General features: G+C 43.2%; 2 protein-coding genes across 12 annotated transcripts in view; one reads left to right on the top strand and one right to left on the bottom strand.

The window, feature by feature from the left end:
- SRRT (serrate, RNA effector molecule) overlaps positions 1 to 17,157 on the top strand; it is a 33,484-nt gene extending 16,327 nt beyond the window's left edge. Inside the window, exons 5-20 of one of the 8 annotated variants that reach the window (XM_031965347.1) lie at positions 61 to 273; positions 2,035 to 2,204; positions 12,653 to 12,831; positions 12,944 to 13,042; positions 13,165 to 13,282; positions 13,415 to 13,581; positions 13,828 to 13,889; positions 13,991 to 14,069; positions 14,280 to 14,468; positions 14,833 to 15,006; positions 15,105 to 15,258; positions 15,404 to 15,597; positions 16,179 to 16,335; positions 16,519 to 16,641; positions 16,738 to 16,870; positions 16,967 to 17,157. In XM_031965347.1, the coding sequence (XP_031821207.1) occupies positions 61 to 273; positions 2,035 to 2,204; positions 12,653 to 12,831; positions 12,944 to 13,042; positions 13,165 to 13,282; positions 13,415 to 13,581; positions 13,828 to 13,889; positions 13,991 to 14,069; positions 14,280 to 14,468; positions 14,833 to 15,006; positions 15,105 to 15,258; positions 15,404 to 15,597; positions 16,179 to 16,335; positions 16,519 to 16,641; positions 16,738 to 16,870; positions 16,967 to 17,042 (2,287 nt within the window). In that variant the 3' untranslated portion in view covers positions 17,043 to 17,157. Of the gene's footprint in view, positions 1 to 60; positions 274 to 2,034; positions 2,205 to 12,652; positions 12,832 to 12,943; positions 13,043 to 13,164; positions 13,283 to 13,411; positions 13,582 to 13,827; positions 13,890 to 13,990; positions 14,070 to 14,279; positions 14,469 to 14,832; positions 15,007 to 15,104; positions 15,259 to 15,403; positions 15,598 to 16,178; positions 16,336 to 16,518; positions 16,642 to 16,737; positions 16,871 to 16,966 lie in introns of all 8 variants that reach the window. The other 7 variants (XM_031965350.1, XM_031965353.1, XM_031965346.1 and 4 more) reach the window with 7 other exon arrangements.
- Positions 17,158 to 18,220: 1,063 nt separating this feature from the next.
- On the bottom strand, positions 18,221 to 24,378 carry ACHE (acetylcholinesterase (Cartwright blood group)). 4 transcript variants are annotated; one of them, XM_031965354.1, is made up of 5 exons: positions 23,824 to 24,378; positions 20,847 to 21,910; positions 20,019 to 20,503; positions 19,269 to 19,438; positions 18,221 to 18,569 (listed from the first exon to the last, which is right to left on the bottom strand). In XM_031965354.1, the coding sequence occupies exons 1-5, from the start codon at positions 24,110 to 24,112 to the stop codon at positions 18,448 to 18,450; spliced, it is 2,130 nt and encodes a 709-aa protein (XP_031821214.1). In that variant the 5' UTR covers positions 24,113 to 24,378; the 3' UTR covers positions 18,221 to 18,447. The 4 variants fall into 4 exon arrangements, with proteins under 4 accessions (XP_031821214.1, XP_031821217.1, XP_031821215.1 ...); XM_031965357.1 differs by lacking the exon at positions 23,824 to 24,378 and adding an exon at positions 23,607 to 23,784 and having other exon boundaries at positions 20,847 to 21,829; XM_031965355.1 differs by lacking the exon at positions 23,824 to 24,378 and adding an exon at positions 23,607 to 23,784.
- Positions 24,379 to 25,000: the final 622 nt, after the last annotated feature.

The following is a 25,000-nucleotide window of genomic DNA, read 5'->3' on the forward strand; positions in this document are numbered from 1 at the left end:
GAATGGGGCTGCTGGCTACCTTGGCCCCCCATCCCCCCACCCTCTTCCCCCCCAACCAAGACCCCCCGACCGGGCCCCCCCCAGGCTGGGCAGCATCGCAGAAATCGACTTGGGTGTTCCACCACCTGTTATGAAGACCTTTAAGGAGTTTCTGCTGTCACTGGATGATTCTGTGGATGAAACAGAAGCTGTTAAACGATACAATGATTACAAGCTGGAGTTTCGAAGGCAGCAGATGCAAGACTTCTTCCTGGCTCATAAAGATGAGGAGTGGTGAGTGCCCCCGCTTACCCATGTTCCTTTCCCTTGGCATGTCACCCTTGGCCTAGATGGTGGAGCCCTATGTGTCCTGGAGTTCCTGCGGGTTTGGGGAAGTGCCCAACATTGGCTGTTGTGATCTCCTGGGTATAAAGACTCTTGTCTTCCTTCAACTCCACCCCTTCTCCACTCCCAAATACCATTGTCCTCAGTGAATGAAATACCTTCAGGGCTGGAGCCCTCCTGCACTATCTTTCTCCTTTGGGTTGCAGAGAGGGCTGTTCTCCCCTTTTGCTGACACAGAGAGAACTGGGGCTGTGTCACCCCCAATCTTTGTACCATTTGTGCTTGGTCTCCTAAAAATGACAAGTGAATTTAAACAAGAAAAGCAGAGGTCTTGGGGTCATCTTTAAAGAAAAACAAAACCCAAAAAAAACCCTTTGATTTTTTTTTTTTTTCGTTTGTGGATGTTTTGATTTTAATCAACCATCTTTTCCCCCCTCCTCCTGCTCCTCCTCCTTGAAAAGAGCCAGAACCGGGAACTACACCCACCCATCGCCGGAGCTCGGAGCAAACCCATCTCACCCCCACCACACCCAGCCCATACACCAGCCCCACTGGGCCGAGCCGTGCTCCCCCCCGGCCAGGCAGAGAGAAAGGGCACCACTGTGCACAATGCAGTGGTTTAGATGAATGTGAATGCTTAGGCAGTTAGTCAGTCAGGGCCCCCACCGCCAAGCCATGCGGGGTGGGGCGGCGGGCCGGGAGCCCGCCCCAGCCAGGAGCCAGCCGGCCCAGGCCCACCAGCCAGCACGGGTCGGCCCGGCTAGTTAAATCTTGAGCTCTGTTTGATCAAGCAGCCAAGGTAAAGTCCCTGGAGGCGACACCTGCGGCTTTTCCTTCCCTCTCACACTGAACTTTTGTTTTTCTTTTCTCCTTTTCATATATTTCTGTTTCTTACTCCCCATCTCTGGTCCATGTTTCCTTACCTCTATTCCCTTTGTCTTTTCCTATCTCTCTGTCTTTAAATCTACCTCAATTTTTCATGCTGTTGCCCTCACTCCTAATCTCTCTACCTCAATTTTCATTTTTTCTCTTTCCACGACTTATAGTTTTTCCTTTTTCCCTTTATTTTCTACACCCCCAACTTCTTACTTTTCTCTTTGCTTTCTCCATTTCCCTAGGCAGTACCTTAATTATGAGACAGTCATTTCTTCCACTTCCTTTCTCTGTTCCCATAACAATTGTATCTGTCTTCCCAAGTGGAGATAGAAGTGTCAGGTCCTTCTTGGCTCCTCTCCCTATTTGGTCTGTCTCAGGCCTTTTCCCTAAGCCTAGAGGGATTGGGGGTAATAGTCCTTTTAATTCCTGAAGAGAGGAAAGGGAGATCTTTTGGGACATAATAATATTTTCTCTTCTATCTGTTCTTCTGTCTATGGGGCTCTGGTAACATTGACCCTATTTGTCGTAGAATCCCAGAAAGCTAGGGAAATGAATCAAGGGATCCTTGTTTATTTACCCCCATTTTCCCATAGTCTCCATTTTTCTGGAACCTAGAGTTCCTTGATCCTGGCTTTCCCCAAATCTCTTTGTCCTATTTGGGGTGGCATGATAATTCTTTGTGTCCCCTTCCCCACAGTCTCCTGTTCTTATCATCTTTGTGGGTATATGAGGAGGGTGGGAATATACCATGGCTCTCTTGGATTCCCCCTCACATCCATGGCCCTGGCTACTTGTGACTATTTTGTCTTTCCCCCTTCCCATTTCCTTTCTCAGGTTTCGGTCCAAATACCACCCTGATGAGGTGGGGAAGCGTCGGCAGGAAGCCAGAGGAGCCCTACAGAACAGACTTCAAGTGTTCCTATCTCTAATGGATAGTGGCTGGTTTGATAACCTCCTCTTGGACATTGACAAGGCTGATGCCATCGTTAAGATGCTGGATGCAGGTGTGGGTTTGCAGAGTACAAGATGACTTTGTCCCTGAAAAGAGTGGAAGTCTGGAAAGAGCAAGAGGCCAATCCATCCAGGTCTTAGGGATAGGGGGTAGGGAACAGAAGTTCTCTGGAGATAATAATGGCTATCTGTGGTCATCTCTTTTCTCATTATCCGTTTTATTACCCTTCAATGTCATCTCCCATTTTCTCAATTGTTCCAATCTGTGATAAAAAAGTAGTTTTTTCTCACTAAGATTAATCTATGTGTGTCCTTGCCTCTTCTTCCCCTAATCTCTTCAGATTTAGTTTTTATCCTTTCCTACAGATGTACCCCACACTCCATTTATTTTTTAAAACCTGCATTTAACCTTGCCATCCTCTCAAGCTAGCAAAGAATATGGCTTTCCTTCCTCTCAGTTTGCTTGGTGATGAGCCTTATCCTAGGTAAATACAAATTTAGGTTTCCTTTCTCTGGGAGTAGCTAGAGCTTCTATCACTCTGAAATAAAGTTTTAAAAAAATGCTCCAGTGCTTTTTGTTTCCATTTCCTGCTTCTCTCTTTCACTTTTTTCCTCCAATTACATGTAAAATAATTGATTTTTTAAAAATTTGAGTTCTGAATTTACTCCCCTCCTCCTTGGGAAAGTATGAACAGTAGTAGCTGTCCCCCCTGCGGTCCTAACCAGCCAAGTCCATTTAGACAGTGCTGCTATTTCCTTTTCCTCCTCCTCTTCTTTCTCTTCTCCCAGTCCATGTGGATACAAATTTTATCCACAAATTTTGGATAAGAAATACAAATTTTGATAGCTGTCTTGGAGGTTTGGGGCTAGAATTTTTTTCTTCCCTACTTATTTATTCTATTGGGGCTTGTTTTGTTTTTTATCTTTAGTAGTTTAACTCTTGTATCTCATGTAGTTTTTATTTGTGATTTCTTGAAATATAGCTCTGGAAAACCTTGCTTTGAGAAAGTCTGTTAGAATTCAAATAGAGCTTTTGGGCTGTGCCTTTTAAACTCAAATCACTCTGATTATCCCTGATTGGCCAATAATAGTCCTAGCCCAAACTTCACTTGCTGGGTAGGATTTTTTGTTTGTTGGTTTTTTTTTTTAATTTGGGATACAGACCTAGATGGGTCAAAGGGTATGCAGGGTTTTCTAGCCCTTTGGGCACATAGTTCTAAATTGTTCTCTAGAATGGTTGGATCAGTTCACAACTTTGCCAGCAGCATCTTAGTGTCCTGATGTCCTGATTTTCTTATATCTCATTGGACATTTGTCATTTTCCTTTTCTGTCAGGTTAGCCAATGTGATAAGTGTGGTGATACCTCAGAATTGGTAGTTTATGTTTCAAATCAGTAGTAATTTAGAGCATTTTTCATTTGACTGTAGGTAGCTTTGATTTCTTCATCGGAAAACTGCTTGTTCATATATTTTGACTGTTTTATCATTTGGGGAATGACTTGTATTCTTAAGAATTTGGTTTAATTTTCTAAATGTTTGAGAAAGGAGGCCTTTATCAGAGAACCTATTATAAAAATTTTGAATTCCCTCTATCCTATTTTTTTCTCTTTATCCTTCTGATTTTCTCTCCTTTCATCTTGTCCCTTGTCAAAAGTGTTTTGCTTCTGACATCATCGTCCTCCCTTCTGAAAGCTTCCTCTACCCTTTTTCCCCACCCCCTTCTCTTTTTACTCTGCTAAAATAGATTTCTGTATCCAAGTGAGTGTGTGTATTACTCCCTCATTGAATCATTTCAATGAGAGCCACCACCTCATCTTCCCTTCTACTGTAAAAACTTATTCATACCTCTTTAATATTAGATATTTTCCCCCATTTTACCTCTCCCTTCTTTCTCAGTGCATCCCTCTTTCCTATCTCTTAATTTTATAATAATTTAGATAACCCAGCATAGTCAGCTCACATCTGTGCCTTCTGTGTATATGTTAAATTCAATATATCTATATATGTATTTATACAGTTTTCTTGCTACATAGGATCTTTTTTTGATTATGGCTTCTAGGTAGTCTGGTAATTTTTAAATTAGCTCTTCTGGATCTATTTTTTCAGGTCAGTTGTTTTTCTGATTATATAGTCTGTCTTGATATCTCATGAAATCATTAGCTTCCACTTAACCAATTGTAATTTGTAGGGTTTTTTACATTTTTAATTCTTTTGAAATTTTTTTTTTTGCATTTTTAAAATAGTATTTAATTTTTCCAAATAACATGCAAAGATATTTTTCACCATTCACCTTTGCAAAATATTTTTCAAAATTGTCTTCCTTTCCTCCCTCCCCAAGATAGCAATCAATCCAATATAGGTTAAACATCTGTAATTTTTCTAAACATATTTCCATATTCATCATGCTGTGGAAAAATCAGATGAGAAAGAAAAAAAACCAAGCAAACAAAAACAGAAAGGTAGAAATACTGTGCTTTGATTCACATTCAGTCTCCATAGTTCTTTGTCTGGATGTAAATGCTACTTTCCATCACAAGTCTGTTGGAATTACCTTGAATCACCACATTGTTGAAAAGAGCTAAATCCTGCTTGTTTTGTTTTCTTTCGCTTTTCTTTTTTCTTCCTTCTTGATCTGATTTTTCTTGTGCAACAAGATAACTGTATAAATATGTATACATATATTGGATTTAACATGTATTTCAACATATTTAACATGTATTGGACTACCTGCTAGCTAGAAGGAGGGGAAAATTTGGAACAAAAGGTTATGCAAGGGTCAATGTTGGAAAAATTACCTATGCATATACTTTGTAAATAAAAAGCTTTAATAATTAAAAAACAAACAAAAAAAAAAACCAACCCCCCCCCCCCCCCAAAAAAAAAGTGGTAAGCAGAACTGGACCCAATCATCTAGATATCATTCACTTAGAATGAGTATAGAGAGACTGTCACCTCTTCTGAACCCTGGGCATCTAGATATTATGACTGAGCATTTTTATGATGAATAATGAGCTTATATGAGGAGTCAACATGATTACACTTATTTTCGTTGGCATTAAAAGAAAAGAGCCAAATCCATCACAGATGGATCATAACATAATCTTGTTTTTATGTACAATGTTCTCTTGGTTCTGTTCTTAGCATCAGTACATGTAAGTCTTTCTAGGCTTTTCTGAAATCGGCCTGCTCATCATTTCTTTTTGAACATATATTCCATTACATTCATATACCTAAGTTATTCAGCCATTCTTGCAATTTCCGATTTCTTGCTAATTGCAAACATTTATATACATTCATGTCCTTTTCCCTCTTTTATGATCCCTTTGAAATACAGATCCAGTATTGACAATGTTTAATGTCAATTGTCAGTTTTGTAGCCCTTTGGGCATAATTCTGATTACTCTCCAGAATGGTTAGATCATTTCACATTTTCACCAATGATAAATCCACTCTCCCAGTATTATTTTGTCCTATCACCTTAACCAGTCTGAGAGGTGTAATTCCTGAGAGTTATCTTAATTTGCATTTCTCTTATCAATAGTATTTTAGAGTATTTTTTTCATGTGATTAGCCATGACGTCATCTGAAAATTGTTCATATCTTTGGATTATTTATTAGTTGGGGAACAGTTTGTCTTATAAATTTGAATCAATTCCCCTATATTTTAGAAATGAGGCCTTTATCAGAAACACTGGTTGTAAAAAAAATTCAGTTAGCTTTTTTCCATTTGGCCAAGGAGTTTTCTTTAGTAGATTTTTATGCCGTTGTTTCCATTTTCTAATTGTTTTTTTAGGGTGTGGTTTTCTTCAGGTTTTGTTTTGTTTTGTATTTCCTTTACCAAGCTGTTGAGTCTTTTAATACTATCATTTCTTTTCCCATTTTTTCCTCTACCTCTCATTTGATTTTTAAAATCCTTTTTGAGCTCTTTTTGGATTTTTGGGGGAGGGCTTGAGACCAATTTACATTGTTCTTTGAGACTTTGCATATAGCTACTTTCATTTTATTGTCTTCTGAGTTTGTATTTTGATTTTCCTTGTGACTGTAGTAAATTTCTGTGGTTAGGTTCTCTTTTGTTGTTTGTACATTTTTTCCAGGCCATTTCCTGACTTTTAATTTTATATTAAAATTGAATTCTGCTTCTGTTGTCAGTGTCCTAAACTTCAGGCTTTTTTGCTGCTGTTTTCAGAGCTACTTCTAAGGGACAGTAAATTTTCAGTTCTTCCAAGGTGGTTTAATCTGAGGAAAGGTATATGTATTACTCTCCTGTCCAGTGAGTGACTACAAGCACTTTTTTCTTCCCTAGAACTGTGATCAAAGTCCTCATTCCCCTGTGCCTACATGCTCTGATGTTCTTTCTAGGGCTTCTCCTCACACTGAGACTGTGATCTGGAACTAATGTGGGCCAGACTTACTGCCAGCATAGGGTCCCCTCTAATTTTCTGACCAGTTATTTGACCCTCTTACCTTCTATGGGCTCAGCTATAAAAATTGGTTCTGCCTAATCACTTGTCCCCAAGGTCTGCTGCTGGACTGTGTTCTACTCTCATCCCAGTGAGACAGATCCTTTAAGTTGTCTTGGGCTGGAAAATTGTTTTACCTCAGCCTAGTGTTACATTTGCCACCAAAGAATTTGTTTTGAGGTTTTATTTTAAAGTTTAAGTTTAAAGGGGAATTTGGGAAAGCCCAAACAATTCCTTGCCTTTTCTCCACCGTATTTTCCCCTTTCACATTTTAACCTCAAAGATTCTGGCTTCTGACTCAAATGTGTTCTCCACAGATTTCTTAAGCTATCTCAGGAGCTAATTACAATGGCCTTTTCTCGGTTGTCTTTCTTAATCTCTCTTTAGAGTTTGACATCATTGACTACTGTCTTTCCTGGAGTTTGGGGCATTCTTCTCTTCTTCATGTCTGACCACAATTTGGTTCCTTTCTGGATCATCAGTGAATCCTAACCACATTCCTCCCAGGATATGTCTGGACCTTCTTCTGTTTCTATGGACTTAATTCTTATTTTCTAAAAATAAAATCTTAAGATTTATGTACCCAGCCCACTAATTTTTTAAAAAAGCTTTCTATTTACAAAACATATTGCATGGATAATTTTTCAACATTGACCCTTTCAAAATCTTTTGCTCCAAATTTTCCCCTCCTTCCTCCCACCACCTCCCCAAGATGGCAGTTAGTCCATTACATGTTAAATATGTTAAAACATGTTAAATCCAATATATGTATACATATTTATACAGTTCTCTTACTGCACAAGAAAAATCGGATCTAGCATGAAAAGAAAAACCTGAAAAGGAAAAGAAAAATGCAAGCAAACAATTATAGAAAGAGTGAAAATGCTATGTTGTGGTCCACATTCAGTTCCCATAGTCCTCTCTCTGAGTGTAGGTGGCTCTCTTCATTACTGAACAATTGGAACTGGTTTGAATCATCTCATTGTTGAAAAGAGCCACATCCATCAGAATTGATCGTTGTATTGTCTTGTTGCCCTGTATAATGATCTCCTTGTTCTTCTCATTTCACTTAGCATCAATTCATGTAAGTCTCTCCAGGCCTCTGAAAACGTCCTGTTGATCATTTCTTACAGAACAATAATATTACATAACATTCATATACCAAAATTTATTCAGCTGTTTGCCAATTGATGGGCATTAATTTCCAGAGTGATAATTTGGTTTCCTCATTACCTATTCTAATTCCTTTAATCTCTTTCTCAACTCTAATTGCCACAGCTAGCATTTCTAATACAATATTGAATAGTAATGATGATAGCTGGGAACCTTGTTTCACTCCTGATCCTACTGGGATTGGTTCTAGTTTATCCTCTAGTTTATCCAGTTTATCATATTACATATGATGCTTACTGATGGTTTTAAATAGATGCCACTGACTATTTTAAGGAAAGTTCATTTATTCCTATACTCTCAAGTGTTTTTATTAGGAATGGATGTTGGATTTTATCAAATGCTTCTTCTGCATCTATTGAGATGATCATATGGTTTTTGTTAATTTAGTTGTTGATATAGTCAATTATGCTAATAGTTTTCCTAATATTAAACCAGCCCTGCATTCCTGGTATAAATCCTACTTGGTCATGGTGTATTATCTAGGGGATGATTTTCTGTAATCTCTTTGCTAATATTTCATTTAAGATTTTTGCATATAATTTTCTTTCTCTGTTTTTGTCTTACCCTGGTTTATGTGTCAGTACCATGTCTGTCATAAAAGGAATTTGTAGGAGTCCTTCATTTCCCGTTTTTTCAAATAGTTTATATAGTATTGGAGTTAATTGTTCTTTAAATGTTTGGTAGAATTCACATAGAAATTCATCTGGTTCTGGAGATTTTTTCTTAGGGAGTTGATTAATAGCTTATTCTATTTCTTTTTCTAAAATGGGACTATTGAAGCAGTTTACTTCCTCCCCTGTTAATCTAGCTAGGCAATCTATATTTTTGTAGGTATTCCTCTATTTCAATTAGGTTATCAAATTTATTGGTATAAAGTTGGGCAAAGTAACTCCTAATTATTGCTCTAATTTTCTCTTCATTAGTGGAAAGACCTCCCTTTTCATTTTTAAGACTAGCAATTTGATTTTCTTCTTTCCTTTTTCTAATCAAATTTACTAAAGGTTTATCTATTTTGTTGTTTTTTTCATTAAACCAACTCTTAGTTTTATTAATTCAGTAGTTTTTTAAGTTTCTATTTTATTAATTTCTCCTTTTATTTTTAGAATTTCAAGTTTGGTATTTGATTGGGGAGTTTTAATTTGCTCTTTTTCTAACTTTTTTAGTTGCAAGCCTGATTCATTGATCTTTTCTTTATTTTATGCAAGTAAACATCTAGAGATATAAAATTTCCCCTTTTTACCGCTTTGGCTGCATCCCACAAATTTTGGTATGTTGTCTCATGATTGTCATTCTCTTGGATGAAATTATTGTGTCTATGATTTGCTGTTTCATTCATTTTTCTTTAGGATTATTTAGTTTCAAATTATTTTTTGTTCTGTATTCCTCTGGATTTTTATTGAATATAATTTTTATTGCATCTTGATCTGAAAGAAATACATTTACTATTTCTGTCTTTCTGCATTTGATTTTGAGGTCTTTATGTCCTAATATATAGTCAGTTTTTGTATAGGTTCCATGAACTGCTGAAAAGAAAGTGAACTCCTTTCTGTCTCCATTCAATTTTCTCCAAAGATCTATCATACCTATCTATTTAGTATTCTATTTACCTCTTGAACTTTTTTCTTATTTATTTTGTGACTTGGTTTATTTAGTTCTGAGAGAGCAGGGTTGAGATCTCCCACTATTATAGTTTTGCTTTCTGTTTCTTCTTGCAACTCTCTTTAACTTCTTTAGGAATTTAGATGCTATACCACTTGGTGCATGTATTCATTATATGCATATTCATTATCTATGGTACCTTTTAGCAAGATATGTTTCCTTCCTTATCTCTTTTAATTAGATCAATTTTTGCTTTTCCTTGATCTGAGATCAGGATGGCTACCGCTGCTTTTTTTTTTTTAACTTCACCTAAAGCATAATAGATTCTACCCCAGTTTACTGTGTATATATTACTCTGCTTTAAATGTGTCTCTTGTAAACAACATATTGCTGGATTTTGGCTTTTAATCCAGTCTGTTATCCACTTAATGTTTTATGGAAGAGTTCACTCCAATCACATTTATAGTTAAAACTACTAATTCTATATTTCTTGCCATCTTATTAACCCCAAATTATACTTTTCTCTTTCCTTTTCCCCTTTCCTTTCTCCCCAGTATTTTACATATGAGCACTACTTGCCTCAAGCAGTTCTCCCCTTTAGAGTCCCTCCCCTTTTCTTATACCTTTCTCCTCCTATTTCTATTTTCCCTTCTATTTAGCCTACCCCTTCTTTTTTCCCCTCCCACTTTATAATAATGTCAGAGAAGTTTCTCTGTAAACCAAATATGTCTAATATTTTCTCTTTGAGCCAAATCTGATGAGAGTAAGATTCACACAGTGTTTACCCCACCTCCATTCGTTCCCTCATATATAATAGGTTTCCTTTGCCTCTTTGTGAGATGTAATTTCCCTTGTTTTACCTCCACTTTTCCCTTTTACTGGTACAATCCCCTTTCCACCTCTGGTTTCTTTTTTATATTATAAAAGTAAAATCAAATTATATGAAGCAGCTAGATCCTGGGTAAACCTTATTGTGGCTGTGGCTCCTTGGTATTTGAATTGTTTTTTTTCTGGCTGCTTGTCATATTTTTTCTTTGGTCGGATAGTTCTGAAATTTAGCCACAATATTCCTTGGAGTTTTACTTTTGGGGTCTCTTTCAGGGAGGCGTTCAGTAAATTCTTTCAATGGCTATTTTACCTTCTGATTCTATGACATCAGGGCAGTTCTCTTTGGTGATTTCCTGAAAAATAACCTCTTTTTCCATTGTAGTTTTCAGGGAGTCCAATAATTCTTATATTGTCTCTCCTAGATCTATTTTCCAGGTCAGTTGTTTTCCCAAGTAGGTATTTTACATTTTATTCTCATTTTTCATTTTTTTTGTTTTCCTTGACTGATTCTTGATTTCTCATTGAGTCATTTCCATTTGTTCAGTTCTGATTTTTAAGTGAATTTTTTTCGTCATTTAATTTTTTTTACTTCTTTTTGTATTTGTTCAATTGAGTTTTTAAATGAATTGTTTAGTTCTATGGAATTTTTTCCATTTCACAAATTCCATTTTTTAAGGAATTATTTTCTTTTTCCATTTCACAAATTGTTTTCCTGGGAGTTATTTACCTTTTCCATTTTCTGTTTTTCAGGGAGTTGTTTTCTTTTTCCATTTTGTTAAATCTATCTTTGAGTTATATGCTTTTTTCATTTCACTAAGTCCATTTTGTGTTGCCTTTTCCAAAAACCCTCTTGTCAAGTTTTCATTTCCTTTCCCCATTTTTCTTCTAGCTCCCTTTTAAAAAATTCTTTTTAATTTCTTCTAGGAGAGCCATGTGTGATGGGAACCAGGTTATATTACTCTTTGGGGTTTCATCTGGAGATAATGTGCTTTTAGTCTCCTCAGGGTTTGAAATCTGTTCTTCTCTTTGATTGTAAAAACTATTTGTGTTCAGAGTTGTCTGCCTTTTCACTCAATTTTTTTTAAAAGTTGGGATCTACTTTTAGGGGAAGGGAGGTTTTCCAAGCATCCTCTACAAGCTGCAGTGGCGGAGCTGGATTCCCCTTCATGCTGACTCACTCCTGGTGCTGGGTGGGCATGGCCAGGGCCAGGTCTTGTGAGACTTTGGGGCTTCAGGGTTCACTATTTACCTTTTGTGTTTGTGTCTAATGTTTTATAACTTCTCTGCTGATCTACTGGCTTGCATCCAAGGCAAAGTAGCCAACACTGCTGTAAAATCCTCCCCTTATATTCTCCGCCAGGCAGAGTCTGCACCGCCCTGTGGACGCCACATCCTGCTCCAGGTCTGCAAAACAGCTGCTGGCATGTGCTGGTGTCCATGCTCAGCCTGCTTGCTCCTGGCCTCCTCCCTCCATGCCCAACCAAAACAGACCTTTTTGGTGATCTTTGGAATTATCTTCTGCTGCTAATTGGTTGCACTCCCAATATTTGTGGATTCTGCCAGTCTGGAACTCATTCAGAGGCTAGATTTGCTAACTATAATGCTGAGGGTTGTGGGAGAAGATCAGAGAGAAGTGTGTTTCCTCCTCACCATCTTGGCTCCGCCCTCCTAGCCCACTTCTAAACCATAATTTCACATCACTTATTCCCAAACCAGCATCACTTTATTGGACACCTTTAGCTGTTTATATTAGTCTTAGATTCAGCATTATTTGGATTGGACTAAGATTACTTCCAGCTCTCAAATTCTGTGATAGTGTGTTCAAAATAGAATTTGTTCTCTTTTTCCCTGATTCACTACTCTTTCAAACCATGGTCTAATACTCAGCCCTTTCTTTTCTGTCATCCTCTATTTGCCAAATATTGAGTTCTTTCTCTGACAAACATAATTTAGCTCAATAGAACTCTGTTTTCAAGTTCATCCCCTCTCCAGTATATCCATAAAAGATGTTAAATTAACTCATTCCATTATTACTCTCCTTCATGTAGATAAATCTGCTTAAACCCTGTTTTCCCCAACTAGATAATTAGCTCATCATTATGCCTTTGCAGAAAAACTGTTCCCCTATATGGAATGTATTCCATTCTCAACTCTGCCTCTTAGAATAATTAGTTTCTTTCAAGGCTGAATGCATATTCCATCTCCAAGGAAAGTTTTATATAATTTGTAGTTTATATTATTTTTCTCTTTGAGTTTTTTACATACACAAATGGCATGTTGTATTTCTCAAATAGTATGTGAATTCCTTGAGGGGAGTGACTTTTTTGTTGTGTCCCCATCACATAGCCTATAGTAGGTGCTCAATTTGTTATTTAATTGAAAAACCAAAAGCTAAGGACTAGGAAGTTTGGATTGTAACCTCAGAACATTTTTGTCTGTAGCTGTGATTAAGATGGAAGGAGGCACAGAACATGATCTTCGCATTCTGGACCAGGAAGAAGAAGAAGAGCAATCAGGGAAACCTGGAGAACCTGGCAAGAAAGAAGATGGACGGGGAGGTTTAGTGCTCCCTGATGGGGAACGAAAAACTGATAAGGATGACAAAGAAGATAGCAAACAGGTTGGGGATGTTGGAGTTCATAGGATGTAGGAAATAGTGGGGGTAGTACACATAGAAATTCAGAGAAATGGGCCCCCAATGTAGCATCTCCATATTTTTTGTGTGCTTGTAGACTGAGAATGATAGTCTATCTGAAGATAAGGCCAAAAAACCTGATGGTGATGGGGGGAAAGACGAGAAGAAAGAAGAGCCTGAGAAAGAAGCAAAAAAGGTAGTGGGCTTGTGATGCAGGGACTGAGCTTTATGGGGAGGCAGGGAGGGCAAGGGAGGGAGAGTATCCTGATTTCCTGCTCATCCTTTGACTTTTCCAACCCCACCTCCCATTCCTCACAGAGCAGTAAGAAGCGAAACCGGAAACACAGTGGGGATGACAGCTTTGATGAAGGCAGTGTGTCTGAGTCTGAATCTGAGTCAGAGAGTGTTCCAGCTGAGGAGGAGAAGGATGACGCCGGTAGGTTTAGCTTCCTGTTGTTGATCTATTTTTCTTTTTCGGTTAGGTGAATATAAAGTATTGGGAGGGAAGTTTAATTTGAGATTATTTACTCCTCTCTACCCCCAAAAACATCCCCAACTCACACAGAAGAAGCTGCTAAGGAGAAGGATAAGCCCAAAGAGGAAGATCGGGAAAAACCTAAAGAGAAGCCCAAGGAAACACTTGGACTGGAATTCAAACCCCGACCACTACACAAGACTTGCTCTCTCTTCATGCGCAACATTGCACCCAATATCCCTCGGGCTGAGATTATCTCTGTGAGTGAGATGGGGATACCTTATTTATCAAAGAGGATGTTTGTGCAGGGATTGTAGTTTGCGATTTTATGCACATAGATATCTCAAGGTTATCTTTTACAATCCTCTTGTAAATAGATCAGGGTCTTATGGAATTCCCTTAACTGGGAAGGGAGGGAGATAAGGCACAGTAACCCTGAGTTGTTGGAGCCTTGGAAGAAGAGAAATGTGAATTTTAAATATACCTATTAATTTTTCTCCTCTTAGCTGTGTAAGAAATACCCAGGCTTCATGCGGGTGGCTTTGTCAGAGCCCCAGCCTGAGAGGAGGTGAGCTATGAAGGACAGGATCTTTGGGTACTATTAGGGGAATGGGCTAAGTAGGGTTTGGGTGATTAAGATTATTCTGAAGCTTTACTACCTTTGCCTAGATTTTTCCGTCGGGGTTGGGTGACTTTTGATCGAAGTGTTAACATCAAGGAAATTTGCTGGAACCTGCAAAATATCAGGGTGAGTGTCATACAGGGAATAAATTATATAGGATTATACAAGATACTGAGCAAAATCCTCTGAGAGGGCTGGTCATAACTGTCTTCATTTGATAAACTTCACCAATTACTTCTCTGAAGTCCTCTCTGAAGGACTTTTCCATAGGTCACATTCAGAGTATCTTGGATCTCTCAGGGGCAAATTGAAGTGTACTTATTTATTGTTCTGTAGCTTCGGGAATGTGAACTGAGCCCTGGTGTGAATCGAGACTTAACTCGACGGGTCCGTAATGTCAATGGCATCACTCAACACAAACAAATTGTACGCAATGACATCAAGCTGGCTGCCAAGCTGATTCACACTCTGGATGATAGGACCCAACTTTGGGGGGCTGATTCTGGGACCCCTCCCTTGCCTACGGTCAGTGGTTGCATCTGGGTTATAATTCCTTTATCTTTTTTTATATTATGAGACTCTTACTGTCATCATTTTCTTCTTTTCCTCACCCCATCTTATCCCCTCTCCCCCACTGTGGGGACTATTGTAGACTAGACAAAAGTCAAGCTATTACCAATCTAAACCTACCACTCTCATTGATTCCCATGCAGTTTAATAATAAGAATCTTATCTCACCTTTCAAATTCTGCCTTCCTGAATAGGGAGATTCTGAGCTCACAGCCCTATGTGGTAAGCAGTCCAATTCAGCCAACCTGGGGTGGTGCTCTTATTCCTTTCTTATAACCCATCTCTCTCCCCTCATTCCCTCTTCCTTTACCCCATTCAGAGCCTTCCCTCTCAGAATCCAATTCTGAAGAATATTACTGATTACCTGATTGAGGAAGTGAGTGCTGAAGAGGAAGAGCTGCTGGGGAACAGTGGAGGGGGACCCCCTGAAGAACCTCCCAAGGAGGGAAATCCAGCTGAAATTAATGTGGAACGAGATGAAAAGCTACTCAAGGTTAGGGAAGTTGTATGTGTGTGCATTAAGGAGAAGGGGTATAAATAGGGCGTATGGAAAGGTATCATAAGTAAAGACTATACCACATGTCTATGCAGGTTCTTGACAAACTCCTTCTATACTTACGCATTGTGCACTCTCTGGATTATTACAACACCTGTGAATATCCCAATGAAGATGAAATGCCCAACAGATGTGGCATCATTCATGTTCGAGGGCCTATACCCCCAAATCGCATCAGCCATGGTGAAGGCAAGTCTTCTTATCTGCCCTTGTTTACTCCTTTCTCTACTAACCCCTTTTTGTCTTAAGTAATATTTCTTACTACCCTGATCTGTGATTTTTTTTTTTTTATCCTTTCCTTTATTTCACCCTAAGTATTCTCTTCTTTCCACAGTAGTAGAATGGCAGAAGACATTTGAGGAAAAGCTGACACCCTTGTTGAGTGTTCGGGAGTCTTTGTCAGAGGATGAAGCCCAGAAGATGGGACGAAAAGACCCTGAGCAAGAGGTGGAAAAATTTGTCACTTCCAATACCCAGGAGCTGGGCAAAGACAAGTGGCTATGCCCCCTCAGTGGCAAAAAATTCAAGGTTAGGAATGATGGGAACTTTGGTGAAGGGTTTCTGGGTGTCTTAAGGAATCTTGAAAGGGGGAAAAGTCAGCATAACAGACCTGGAACAACAGAAGAGTTAATTTATATTGGACTGCCTGAAAGCCATGATCAAAATAGGCTGCACTGCATCTTTCAAGAAATTATCAAGGAATGTCCTAGATGATGTCCTAGAATCAGAAGGTAAAACATTAACTGGAATCCATGTATCACCTCTTGAAAGATTCCAAAATGAAAACTCCAAAGAACAAAGGAGTAGGGAGAAATGGGTCTGTTTTCTTCCCTACTAGAAGCAGCTAGTATTCCAGACTTTGGTTCTGGATTCAGGGAGACCGGAGTTCAAATTTGACCTCAGGTACTTTTTAGTTGTGTGACTCTTGGCAAGTCAATTAACCTGTTTGCCAAGGCAAAAGTGGCCTGGTATCTTTGCCAATAAAACCCCAGTGAGGATATGATCCTGAGGGTCATGAGGAAACTAAACAATTTGTCTTTCCTAATGATTTTGGTCAGATAGTTAGGAAGATATGAATAAAGTCATGTTTAACCTTTTTTCTGGCCCAGGGCCCTGAATTTGTACGGAAGCACATCTTCAACAAGCATGCTGAAAAAATTGAGGAAGTAAAGAAGGAGGTGGCCTTTTTCAACAACTTCCTTACTGATGCCAAGCGGCCAGCACTGCCTGAGGTCAAGCCAGCTCAACCACCTGGTCCCGCTCAAAGTAAGAAGTGCTTCATGGAGATTCTAATTTATCTCACTCTGGGCAATGTATATATCAATTGTATAGTCATTTGTTACCATTTTCCCAGGCCTTCCGAGAATCTTAAGACTTAGGTATCCTGTTTCCTAGGGCACTCATTCCCATGAATCTATCTTCCCCTTACCCCCTCCCTCCCTAACGCAGTAATTCATGTTCCGGTCCGTGCTGTACTCCCCCCAGGCCTGACAGGACTTCCCTACCCACATCAGACGCCCCAGGGCCTGATGCCTTATGGTCAGCCTCGGCCACCTATCCTTGGCTATGGAGGTGAGTGTAAAGGAAGGATGAGTGAGATCATTTGAAAGAGATTGGAGAAAATTGGAGTACCAATAGGTGTCCTGACTTTAAAATTTCATCCCCTAGCTGCAGCTGTCCGTCCCACAGTCCCTACAGGAGGACCCCCATATGGCGGCCCCCATGCTCCATATGGTGCTGGCCGTGGCAACTATGACTCATTCCGGGGCCAGGGTGGTTATCCTGGGAAACCTCGAAACCGGTAAGATCTGAGATTTTTAGACTTCATATGTTCTCTTCTCTTTTCCATCCTATTAAAGTCTGGCTTTATCTCTTGGCTGATTACTTTCTCTCACAGGATGGTTCGTGGTGACCCAAGGGCAATTGTGGAATACCGGGATCTGGATGCCCCTGAAGATGTTGATTTCTTCTGAACAGTATCCCTTCTCCCAAGTGCTGTATCTATAATTCCCTCCCCCTTTCAAATCCAAAATAATTTTTTTGTATGTTCAGCCCTACTGCCAATAAACAGCTTTCCATATGACTGAGGCAACTGGGTGTGCAGAATGGAATCCCAAAATAGCTTAATTGCTTGTGGCAGATAAGAGTTATAGAAGAATCACACTCCTTGACTTTTATCCTTCTGACTTTGGGAAGAAGAATCATATGTAACAGTAAGATCCCTTTAATTTCTAATATCTTTGCCATTATTTTTCACAGATTCCCAACAGGTGTGTTGGGTGTAGAGCCATCCTTAACACTGGATAGAGATGAAATCTTAATTTATATTAGCTTTTAATCCCCATTTTTCTGAAGGCCAAAATTCTCAGATTGTAGAAAAATCTGTTCCTAGTTTTTGCCTGCTCACCCAACCAACCTTTTCACAGTTTCAGTCTCCTGATAGTGGAAAAACTATCCCCATTTTCTTACACCCTCCCCCTTCACACACACACACACACACACAAAACTGTGCCAACAAGGCAGGAGCCTTGGCTTCTGCATCCACAATTCTCTGGTTAGTTTTCTTGCCTTCTTCTCATACAAACTAAAAGGGATAGTCTTAAAACTTTGAAAGCCAGAAAACTTATCTCTCATCTCTATCACAGCCTATACTGTGGTATTAATTAGCCCCTATTAGTGTGGGACTTGTTTTATCAGGCCAAAAAGTTGCCACAACTGGAACACAGTCTGTCCCTACCACCACCCCTTCCCAGAAGTGTTGAGACAGGTTGAGGCCCAGACTTAGGTGGGCATTTGAAAGCCAGTACTAATCTTATGTGTAAAGCAAGAAATTTGAGTTAGCTTACTCCAGGTTTGGGTGAACAAGGGGTGGGAAGAGCAGAACATTTTGACATTCTGAATCTGATAAAACTCTTTTGGGGCTGGATGGTCCTTATTTTCCTACTGCAGTTTGCAGCTTTTGCATAGGTTGTAAATTACCTTGGTCTCCTGAGACTTTACAAGACCCTTTCCCTACCGCTACTTGAGTGTTGACTCAGAAGAGGGCCCTCTAAGCATTCTCCTTATACAACAGCCACACCTTTCATTAAGCCTTTAGGTGCTGCCCCAGAGTTGTCTACCACCCCCCTCCCCCACCAGGCTCACAACCAGCTCTAGTGACTAAATTTATTGGCGGCCCAGAGGGGCGAAGGCACCGCGGGGGGAGGGGACTCGGCCCCGGACATGCAGGGGGCGTAGAGCCCTAGTGGGTGGGGCCAGCCCCGCGGCTTTGCCTGTGATTGCCCCAGCCCAGAAATAAATAGTATATACAACTGGGGGGAGAGAGTGGAGGCCGGCTTCCTGAAGTGGCGAGGGAGGATCCAAGGGTCCCGTTCTCCTTCATAGGTCAGAGCAACGCTCCTGTTTGCTGTAATGGTCGAACTGGTTCTTCCAGTGCACCATGTAGGAGCTCCAGCGGTGGAACTCCGCCTTCCACTGGCGTTCCGCCTCATCCAGGCTATCTGCGAGGGCGGCCAATGGCCGTGACAGAAGAGTTCCGAGGCACACGGGGCGGTGGGGGGAGCATTGGTGGGGAGTGGGGTGGGGGAAAGAAACCGGAGAGTGAGGATGGAAGCAAAAATGCAGTATAAGAAGCAAATGTGAGGACATTGATGAAGAGGACAAGGGCGGCAGGAGACGATAGAGGAGAAAAGACAGTTGGGAAAGAATAGTCCAATAAGGGCGGGGTAGTGAGATCCTAAGCCTCTCTATTCACGCTCAGGATGCTCAGAATTAAGTATTTTTTTCTACGGAGAGGGACGTCCCTGAGGTGTCTAATATGAGGTTCTCCCATCGCTGAGGGAGGTGTTTCGAGGCGGGGTGGGAGGGGCGCCGAATCTGGAGCTCCCTGACAATAGGACCCCCTCCCTATGGCCATAACCGGGCTGGGAGAGGGGGTGACAGGTGTTTTATCGGAACAACCAGAGGGGAAGCAGGAGGTATAGCGGCCAAGCCTGCGCCCTGGGGTAGCCCCACCTGCGACGCCGGGTGTCCCTTTGGGGGGGGGGGGGGGGGGAAGAAGGGTGGGTTACACCCTGATAAGGTGAGCCAACTAGACGCTTTCCCAAGGCACCACACCCTTCTAGTACCCACCGTGCCTCTGTTCCCGCCCTAACCTCTCCTCATGCATCCTTCTCTTCCAACTCTAACTATCCGCATACCGGTAGCGCTGAGCAACTTTGGCAGGAATCGGTTCCAGAAGGCGCAGGCCTGTGCCCGGAGCCCTCGCTGTATTTCCAGTGGCCGCAGGTTGAGGCTTACGTACTGCTGATCCCCAGCTGTGTAGGTAGGCCAGCGAGGGGCTTCACGTTCCCGGGGCTCGTTTGGATCACTAGGGGGAAGGGCAAGGGTAGGATGAGAGCCAGGTCGGCCAGGAGCTGCACCTCCCTCCTCCTCTGTACTTGACCCTACCCCTCTTTCCATAGCAAACTCATTTCCCACTGTATGTGGAGCCTGGCATATATTAAGCTCCTAATGTTGTTTTCTCCTCTCATCAAAGAGATACTTTGGATCTGCAGCCAGAAGATCTGTGTTCAAATTCCCCATCTGCCACTTATCTGGGTGAGCTTGAGCAGTTTCCCTGGACTTAAATTACTTCACCTTCACAATGAGGTGGTTGGACCTTTCAGTTGCAGATCCTTTGGTCTCCCCATCTCTTCTCTTTCCCCACCTTTGTCATTGTCTCCCTTATCTCAAACATCTTCATCTTTAAAAAAATTTTTTTTCCCTCATCCACAGGTTCAACTTTTTTTGCCCCTTTCTACCTCTCATCTGCTTCATTTCTCTTTATCCTTAATTACCCCTTTTATTATTTATAATCCTTTTCCCTCAGACTTTTCATTTTTCTCTCTTCTTGCCTGTTCTTCATTTGAATGTAATAATTATCCCATCACTCTCCCAACCCAACTGACCCTGTACGGGCAAAGTTGGCCCAGTATCTCATCAGTCTCCGAGCAAGGATTCTTTCAGGGCCAGTGTAGTTGAGTGTTGGTTCAAGGGGAAGGCCAAAGACAAATTCAATCTCATAGCCATGGGGGACACCCATCCAGAGGGGCCAAGACAACGTAGAGGCTCGATGGTCAAAGACATAGGCATAAACACGGGCACCTTGTGCAGCAAGTCCTCCTGCTAGCTGGGCCACAGGACATACCACATTGTGGTCACCCACAACATCACCCAAAGCCTCACGAAGTCGTGCAGGGTCATCAGGGTGTAGCCAGTCCGTGTAGTGCAGAACAACAGCCTCTGCTGCCAACTCACTCGCTTGAGGGACCCCAACCTGCACTCCAGCCAGGAACTGGGCCCTATTGATCAGAGACTCATTATCCTTGCTGAAGCCAGGGGCCCCATAGACCAGGAAATAGGAGCCCTCATCCTGTACTACACCTACCAGCACCTGAAAGAGAAAAACAGGACAAAGAGTAGAGACACAAAAAAGTCAGTTACAGTAAGATACCACAGAAAAACAAAGTAAGAGAAGGGGAGAGGTAAAAAAAAAAAAAAGATCAGGGCAAATACAGAGAGTACAAGAGAAGCAGATAGGTCAAATGAAGAGAACAAAAGAACATTTATAATACTGGGAAGAAAAAAAAGAAATTGACTTCATTCTTTTCCTTCTCCACTAAGTTTTTTTTTTTTTTTTTTAAAGGCCTAAGTATGTTTAAAGGGTAGACCAACTGAAATGAGAGGTGAAAGATTTGTGAATTTGGGGGACTAATGAAGCTAAAAACCACAATTACCTGAAGGCCATGAAAATCTCCAGCATTGATGAGGGCCTCAGGAGTATCACTGAGGAAGTCTCCATCCACAACAGGAACAAAGGAGAATCGGAAGACACTCTGTTGAGGCAGCACCAGCCATTCCTTGTCTACAAGATCCTGGGCTGGACGTTTCCTCAGGCAGACCACCAGCTCAGTGTCATTAGTGCCAGTAGGACAACCCACTAACCTGGCCAGATGAGTAGCTCGTCTACGAGCCTCATCTGCTTCCACTGTGGCCCAAGGTCCATTGGGAGCCCCACTTTGCAACACTGCCCTATGGAATAGCCCACGGCTTGGAGGTGATAGAAGATGCATGCCTACAGAAGCAGCTCCAGCACTTTCCCCAAATAGTGTCACTGATTTTGGGTCCCCTCCGAAGGCTGCCACATTGTCCTGCACCCACTGCATTGCCAGTCGCTGATCCAGCAGCCCCACATTGCCTGGTGCCTCCCGACTCCCTGGTAGTGCCAGGAAGCCAAAGGCACCTACTCGGTAGTTCATAGAAACAAGTACAGTGCCCTCAACCCTAGCCAGGAATCGTCCATCATAAACATCAAGGGAGGAGGCCCCACTGTAAAAGCCACCCCCATAGATCCAGACCAGGACTGGTGCAGGAACCACTGGACGGGGGGAGGGTGTCCACACATTAAGATATAGGCAGTCCTCACTTAGTGCCCGGTTAGGGTTCCACATCTCAGACCCTTGGAAACCTGGATACAGGTTGTCCACATACTGGAAGCAGACACGCTGGTAGGATGTGGCATCCAAGACCCCATTCCATGCCCGTTTGGGTTCTGGAGGCAAAAAGCGCCTAGATTCCACTGGGGGCTCAGCAAAAGGGATGCCCAAGAAGGCAGAAACAGGGCCCCCTGGGGCATTGAGGTGAATCCCACGAAGCTTGCCTTCCTTTACTGTCACCAGCAGCTCAGGATCCTCAGTGGTTTCAGCCTCTACCCCCCGGCCTAGGAGGAAGAGGAGGAGGAGAAGGGATGGGGAAGGACTATGGAGAAGCAGAAGAGAGAATCGAATGGCCATCCTCATGCCTGCAAGGGTAAAGAGGAAGAGGAAGTAAGATGGCCAAAGAGGGAGGAAGGGATAGAGAAAGTTGGAAAGCAGAAAGATTAAGATTTGATATAGTTATCATGAAGAGATAGAAGAGGAGGGGCCAGTTGATAGAAAGTCCCAGAGACAACCCTTTGCTTCATTCTCAGGTCTAGATCCCATCATTTTGGGGTTGTATGAGTTTGAGATAAGGCTGGGGAGAGGTGATGTGGCACCCAAAACCACAGTTTATAGAACATGGAGTCAGGGAGTTTGGGGAGGATAGAGACCAAGAAAAGAGAGAAGGGATTCTCATGGAATTGTCCTTGGGTCAGGAGTTCTGAGATTGGGCCAGGAAACTGCCTCAAATTTCTGCCCACTCCCTATCCTTATCCTGACTTGTTCTGGCCTCATCCTCTGGCACAGAGGCCCAGCTCTGTGCCTGTTCCTGTCAGCTGCTGTGCTCTTCTCCAGAACCAGCTGCCCTAGGTGACCCCTTCCCCTTCTTCGTCCTCCCCACCTTCCATTCAATACTGTGCTCTGGGATTGCAGTTCCAGTATCCAGCCAGCAAGGGTCAGCAGCTATTGACAAGTGTATACTCCCACTTGTCTCTTATTCCCATTCCCCCCACCCCCAATCTCCTTTCACCCCCTTTAACGTCTCCCATCTCCAACCCAGGAACGGAGGAACGAGGTGGAGGAATCCTTGACTTTTGACAAGGGCACAAGGGTTAGGCGTCTGAAGAGGACAAGGGACACCCGGGTTATTAAGGGGTCTACTGGTCCCCATATCCGGAGGGGGGAGGCGTTGGGGAATAGAGGAACGCACGGCCAGTCCGTCTCTATTTTGGGGACAGCAGCTGCTGCTGCTGTTCCGGTATTTCCATCCAGGGATCAAAATTCCCCAGATCAGGACGGAAATCTCTTTTGCCTCCCCCATTCCCCTCCCTCTCCGCCCCCACCCCTGCCCCCGCCCCAGTCGCTGTCCTCTGAAGCCTTCAGGATCCCCCGTGAGGTTCTAAAACTCAGCAACAAGGCGGGGTAGCAGGAGAGGAGGATTAACTAGGAAACACGAGGAAAGGGGCTAATTATAACCCGGGGCTTCCGCTGATACTCCCCCCACACACACACCTCCCCTCCCCCTGCAGTAAAATACAGATGGATTTCCCTTGGGGGCGGGGACGCAGGGAACCCTGGAAGGATCAGGAGATTGGGGAAAAGGAAGCTGGGGATATTGGGTTGGGGTGTCCCGGGAGCCCTCTTTGCAGTCCCGGCCCCACCCCAAGAATCCAATAGACACTAAATAAAATGCTCTGGCCCTAGAAGGTGGCGGCCTCTCAAGGGTTGCAATGGAGAAACTAGAGCGTCCACCCGTGAGCGAAGGTGAAGTGTGTGTGCAGGTCTTTGGGAGACAGGGAGGGGCGCTGGGCTTACTCTCCCTCGGCCCAAGGTGAGGGCTGGTGTGTCTGGGATTCTCCGTGGTAGGAGAAGAAGGGCCGTGGCCCGGGGACGAGTTGGGTCGGGTTGTCTGAGTTGGGGGGAGGGAGTGTGTTGAGGTGAAGGGCCGGCGGGGTATGTGTGAAGGATCTATGGAAGCTAAGGATGCACGCATGCACCCGAGTTGCGCCTTACCGGATGATTCAGAGTAGCTGGATGGGAGATGAGGGGGAAGACCAGACTGGGGGGCTGGGGTCTTACCTGGGCCGGGCAGGCCAGGAGCAGGCGGCGGAGGAGCTTCTCCAACGCAGGCTAAGCCGGCTCTGACCGCCGCCGCCGCCGCCGCCGCCGCCTCCTCCCCGCCCCCAGCTTCTGGCACACACACCCCCTCCGGGGCTGCTAGGGCTTCGGCTCCCCCGCCCATCTCTCCCCCCTCCCCTCTGTGAGACGCGGAGAGACATACTTAGACAATACTTACAGTGACAGAGACACTGGCACAGAGGGAGGGGGCAGATCCAGTTATAGACGTGAGGGACACCAAATACAAACGAAAGAACATAACCATCCATATCGAGGGATACAGCTGATGCATGGTGATGGTGAGTCAGCCATGCCCACTCTGACCCACGGGGTGAGGCAGACGCACCGAAACCTGGTGTCAGGGAGTCTCTCCCCCACAGGTGCTTGGCAGTGGGGCAGAGCAGCCCGGTCTGGGCAGGAGAAGACCTCAGAACTGGGAGATGTCTGTTTTCTCGTACAACCCACATTTTCTTAGTTGGGGCAGCAGGAGTGTAGGCCTTTCTGTGCCAACCCCCTAATTTTCAGCTTCCCTAAGTTAAGATGCATGTGGAGCTAAGATACCTTGAGATCGGAGAAGGCTCTTGAAAGACCGAACTGAGGAAACCTACGGAGCAGGGGTGAAGGTGGACACTGGGGAAAGATAAGAACGAGAGGGGTGAGGATTGCTTAGTAGGATGGGGGATGGGAGGTCTCAACCCCACCCAGCATTGGAAACCTCGGGAATCTCCGGAGGCCGCGGGCTTGGGTGCCCCAAGAACTTGTGTGGGGGGAGGGGAGGGAAGGTTCTCGGACCCTGGTCACCAATCAGAAACCGACTGGTCCATGACATCACCAGAATGGATAGTCATTGGCCAGTGCCACCGGCCGTCCTTAGTGGTCGTGACCACTTCTCTCTGTCTCCGATTCCTCTCTCATCCCCAGACTCTCCAGCCAATCTCCCCTCAACATTCAGCCAATAGAAGCCATGTAATAGAATAGAAGCATGAGGTGGGGTGGAACCGCCTCACGCTCCCACGCTCCCACCAGAGATGAGGTGACACCTCTTCATCTGTCATGTCATTACCCATCCTCACCTCCCACATAGCTTGGCGTGGGGCAGGACGCAGACCGCTTGTATTGGAGGGAGAAATACACGGGCGAGTTAGTTCCTGTGGGTTCAACCTGTTCCCGAGCCCTGTGTGTGAGCGGCTCTGCGGTAAACAAGGCAGTTGTGGGAGCGATCACTCACCCACACATGCTGCAGGTGTCCCTGCAGGTATCGGGCTTCGTCAGTCACTTCGTACCAGGCTGTCAGTCCCCAGGCCACCCCATTCTTTCCCTTCAGCAATCTCAGTGCACTAAAAGGGACTGCGATG

The sequence above is a fragment of the Sarcophilus harrisii genome, chromosome 4 (assembly GCF_902635505.1).
Source record: "Sarcophilus harrisii chromosome 4, mSarHar1.11, whole genome shotgun sequence".
In the NCBI taxonomy this organism is placed as follows: Eukaryota; Metazoa; Chordata; class Mammalia; order Dasyuromorphia; family Dasyuridae; genus Sarcophilus; species Sarcophilus harrisii.

What these genes read in the sequence shown, in the direction of transcription:
- ACHE (XM_031965354.1), bottom strand. Translation starts at nt 24,112, where the DNA reads ATGTGGGTTGTACGAGAAAACAGACATCTCCCAGTTCTGAGGTCTTCT. An exon ending in GCCAACTTTGCCCGTACAGG is followed by an intron (nt 19,439 to 20,018) that starts GTCAGTTGGGTT and finishes CCTTCCCCCTAG; the next exon opens with TGATCCAAACGAGCCCCGGG. An exon ending in AAAGTTGCTCAGCGCTACCG is followed by an intron (nt 18,570 to 19,268) that starts GTATGCGGATAG and finishes CCGCCCTCGCAG; the next exon opens with ATAGCCTGGATGAGGCGGAA.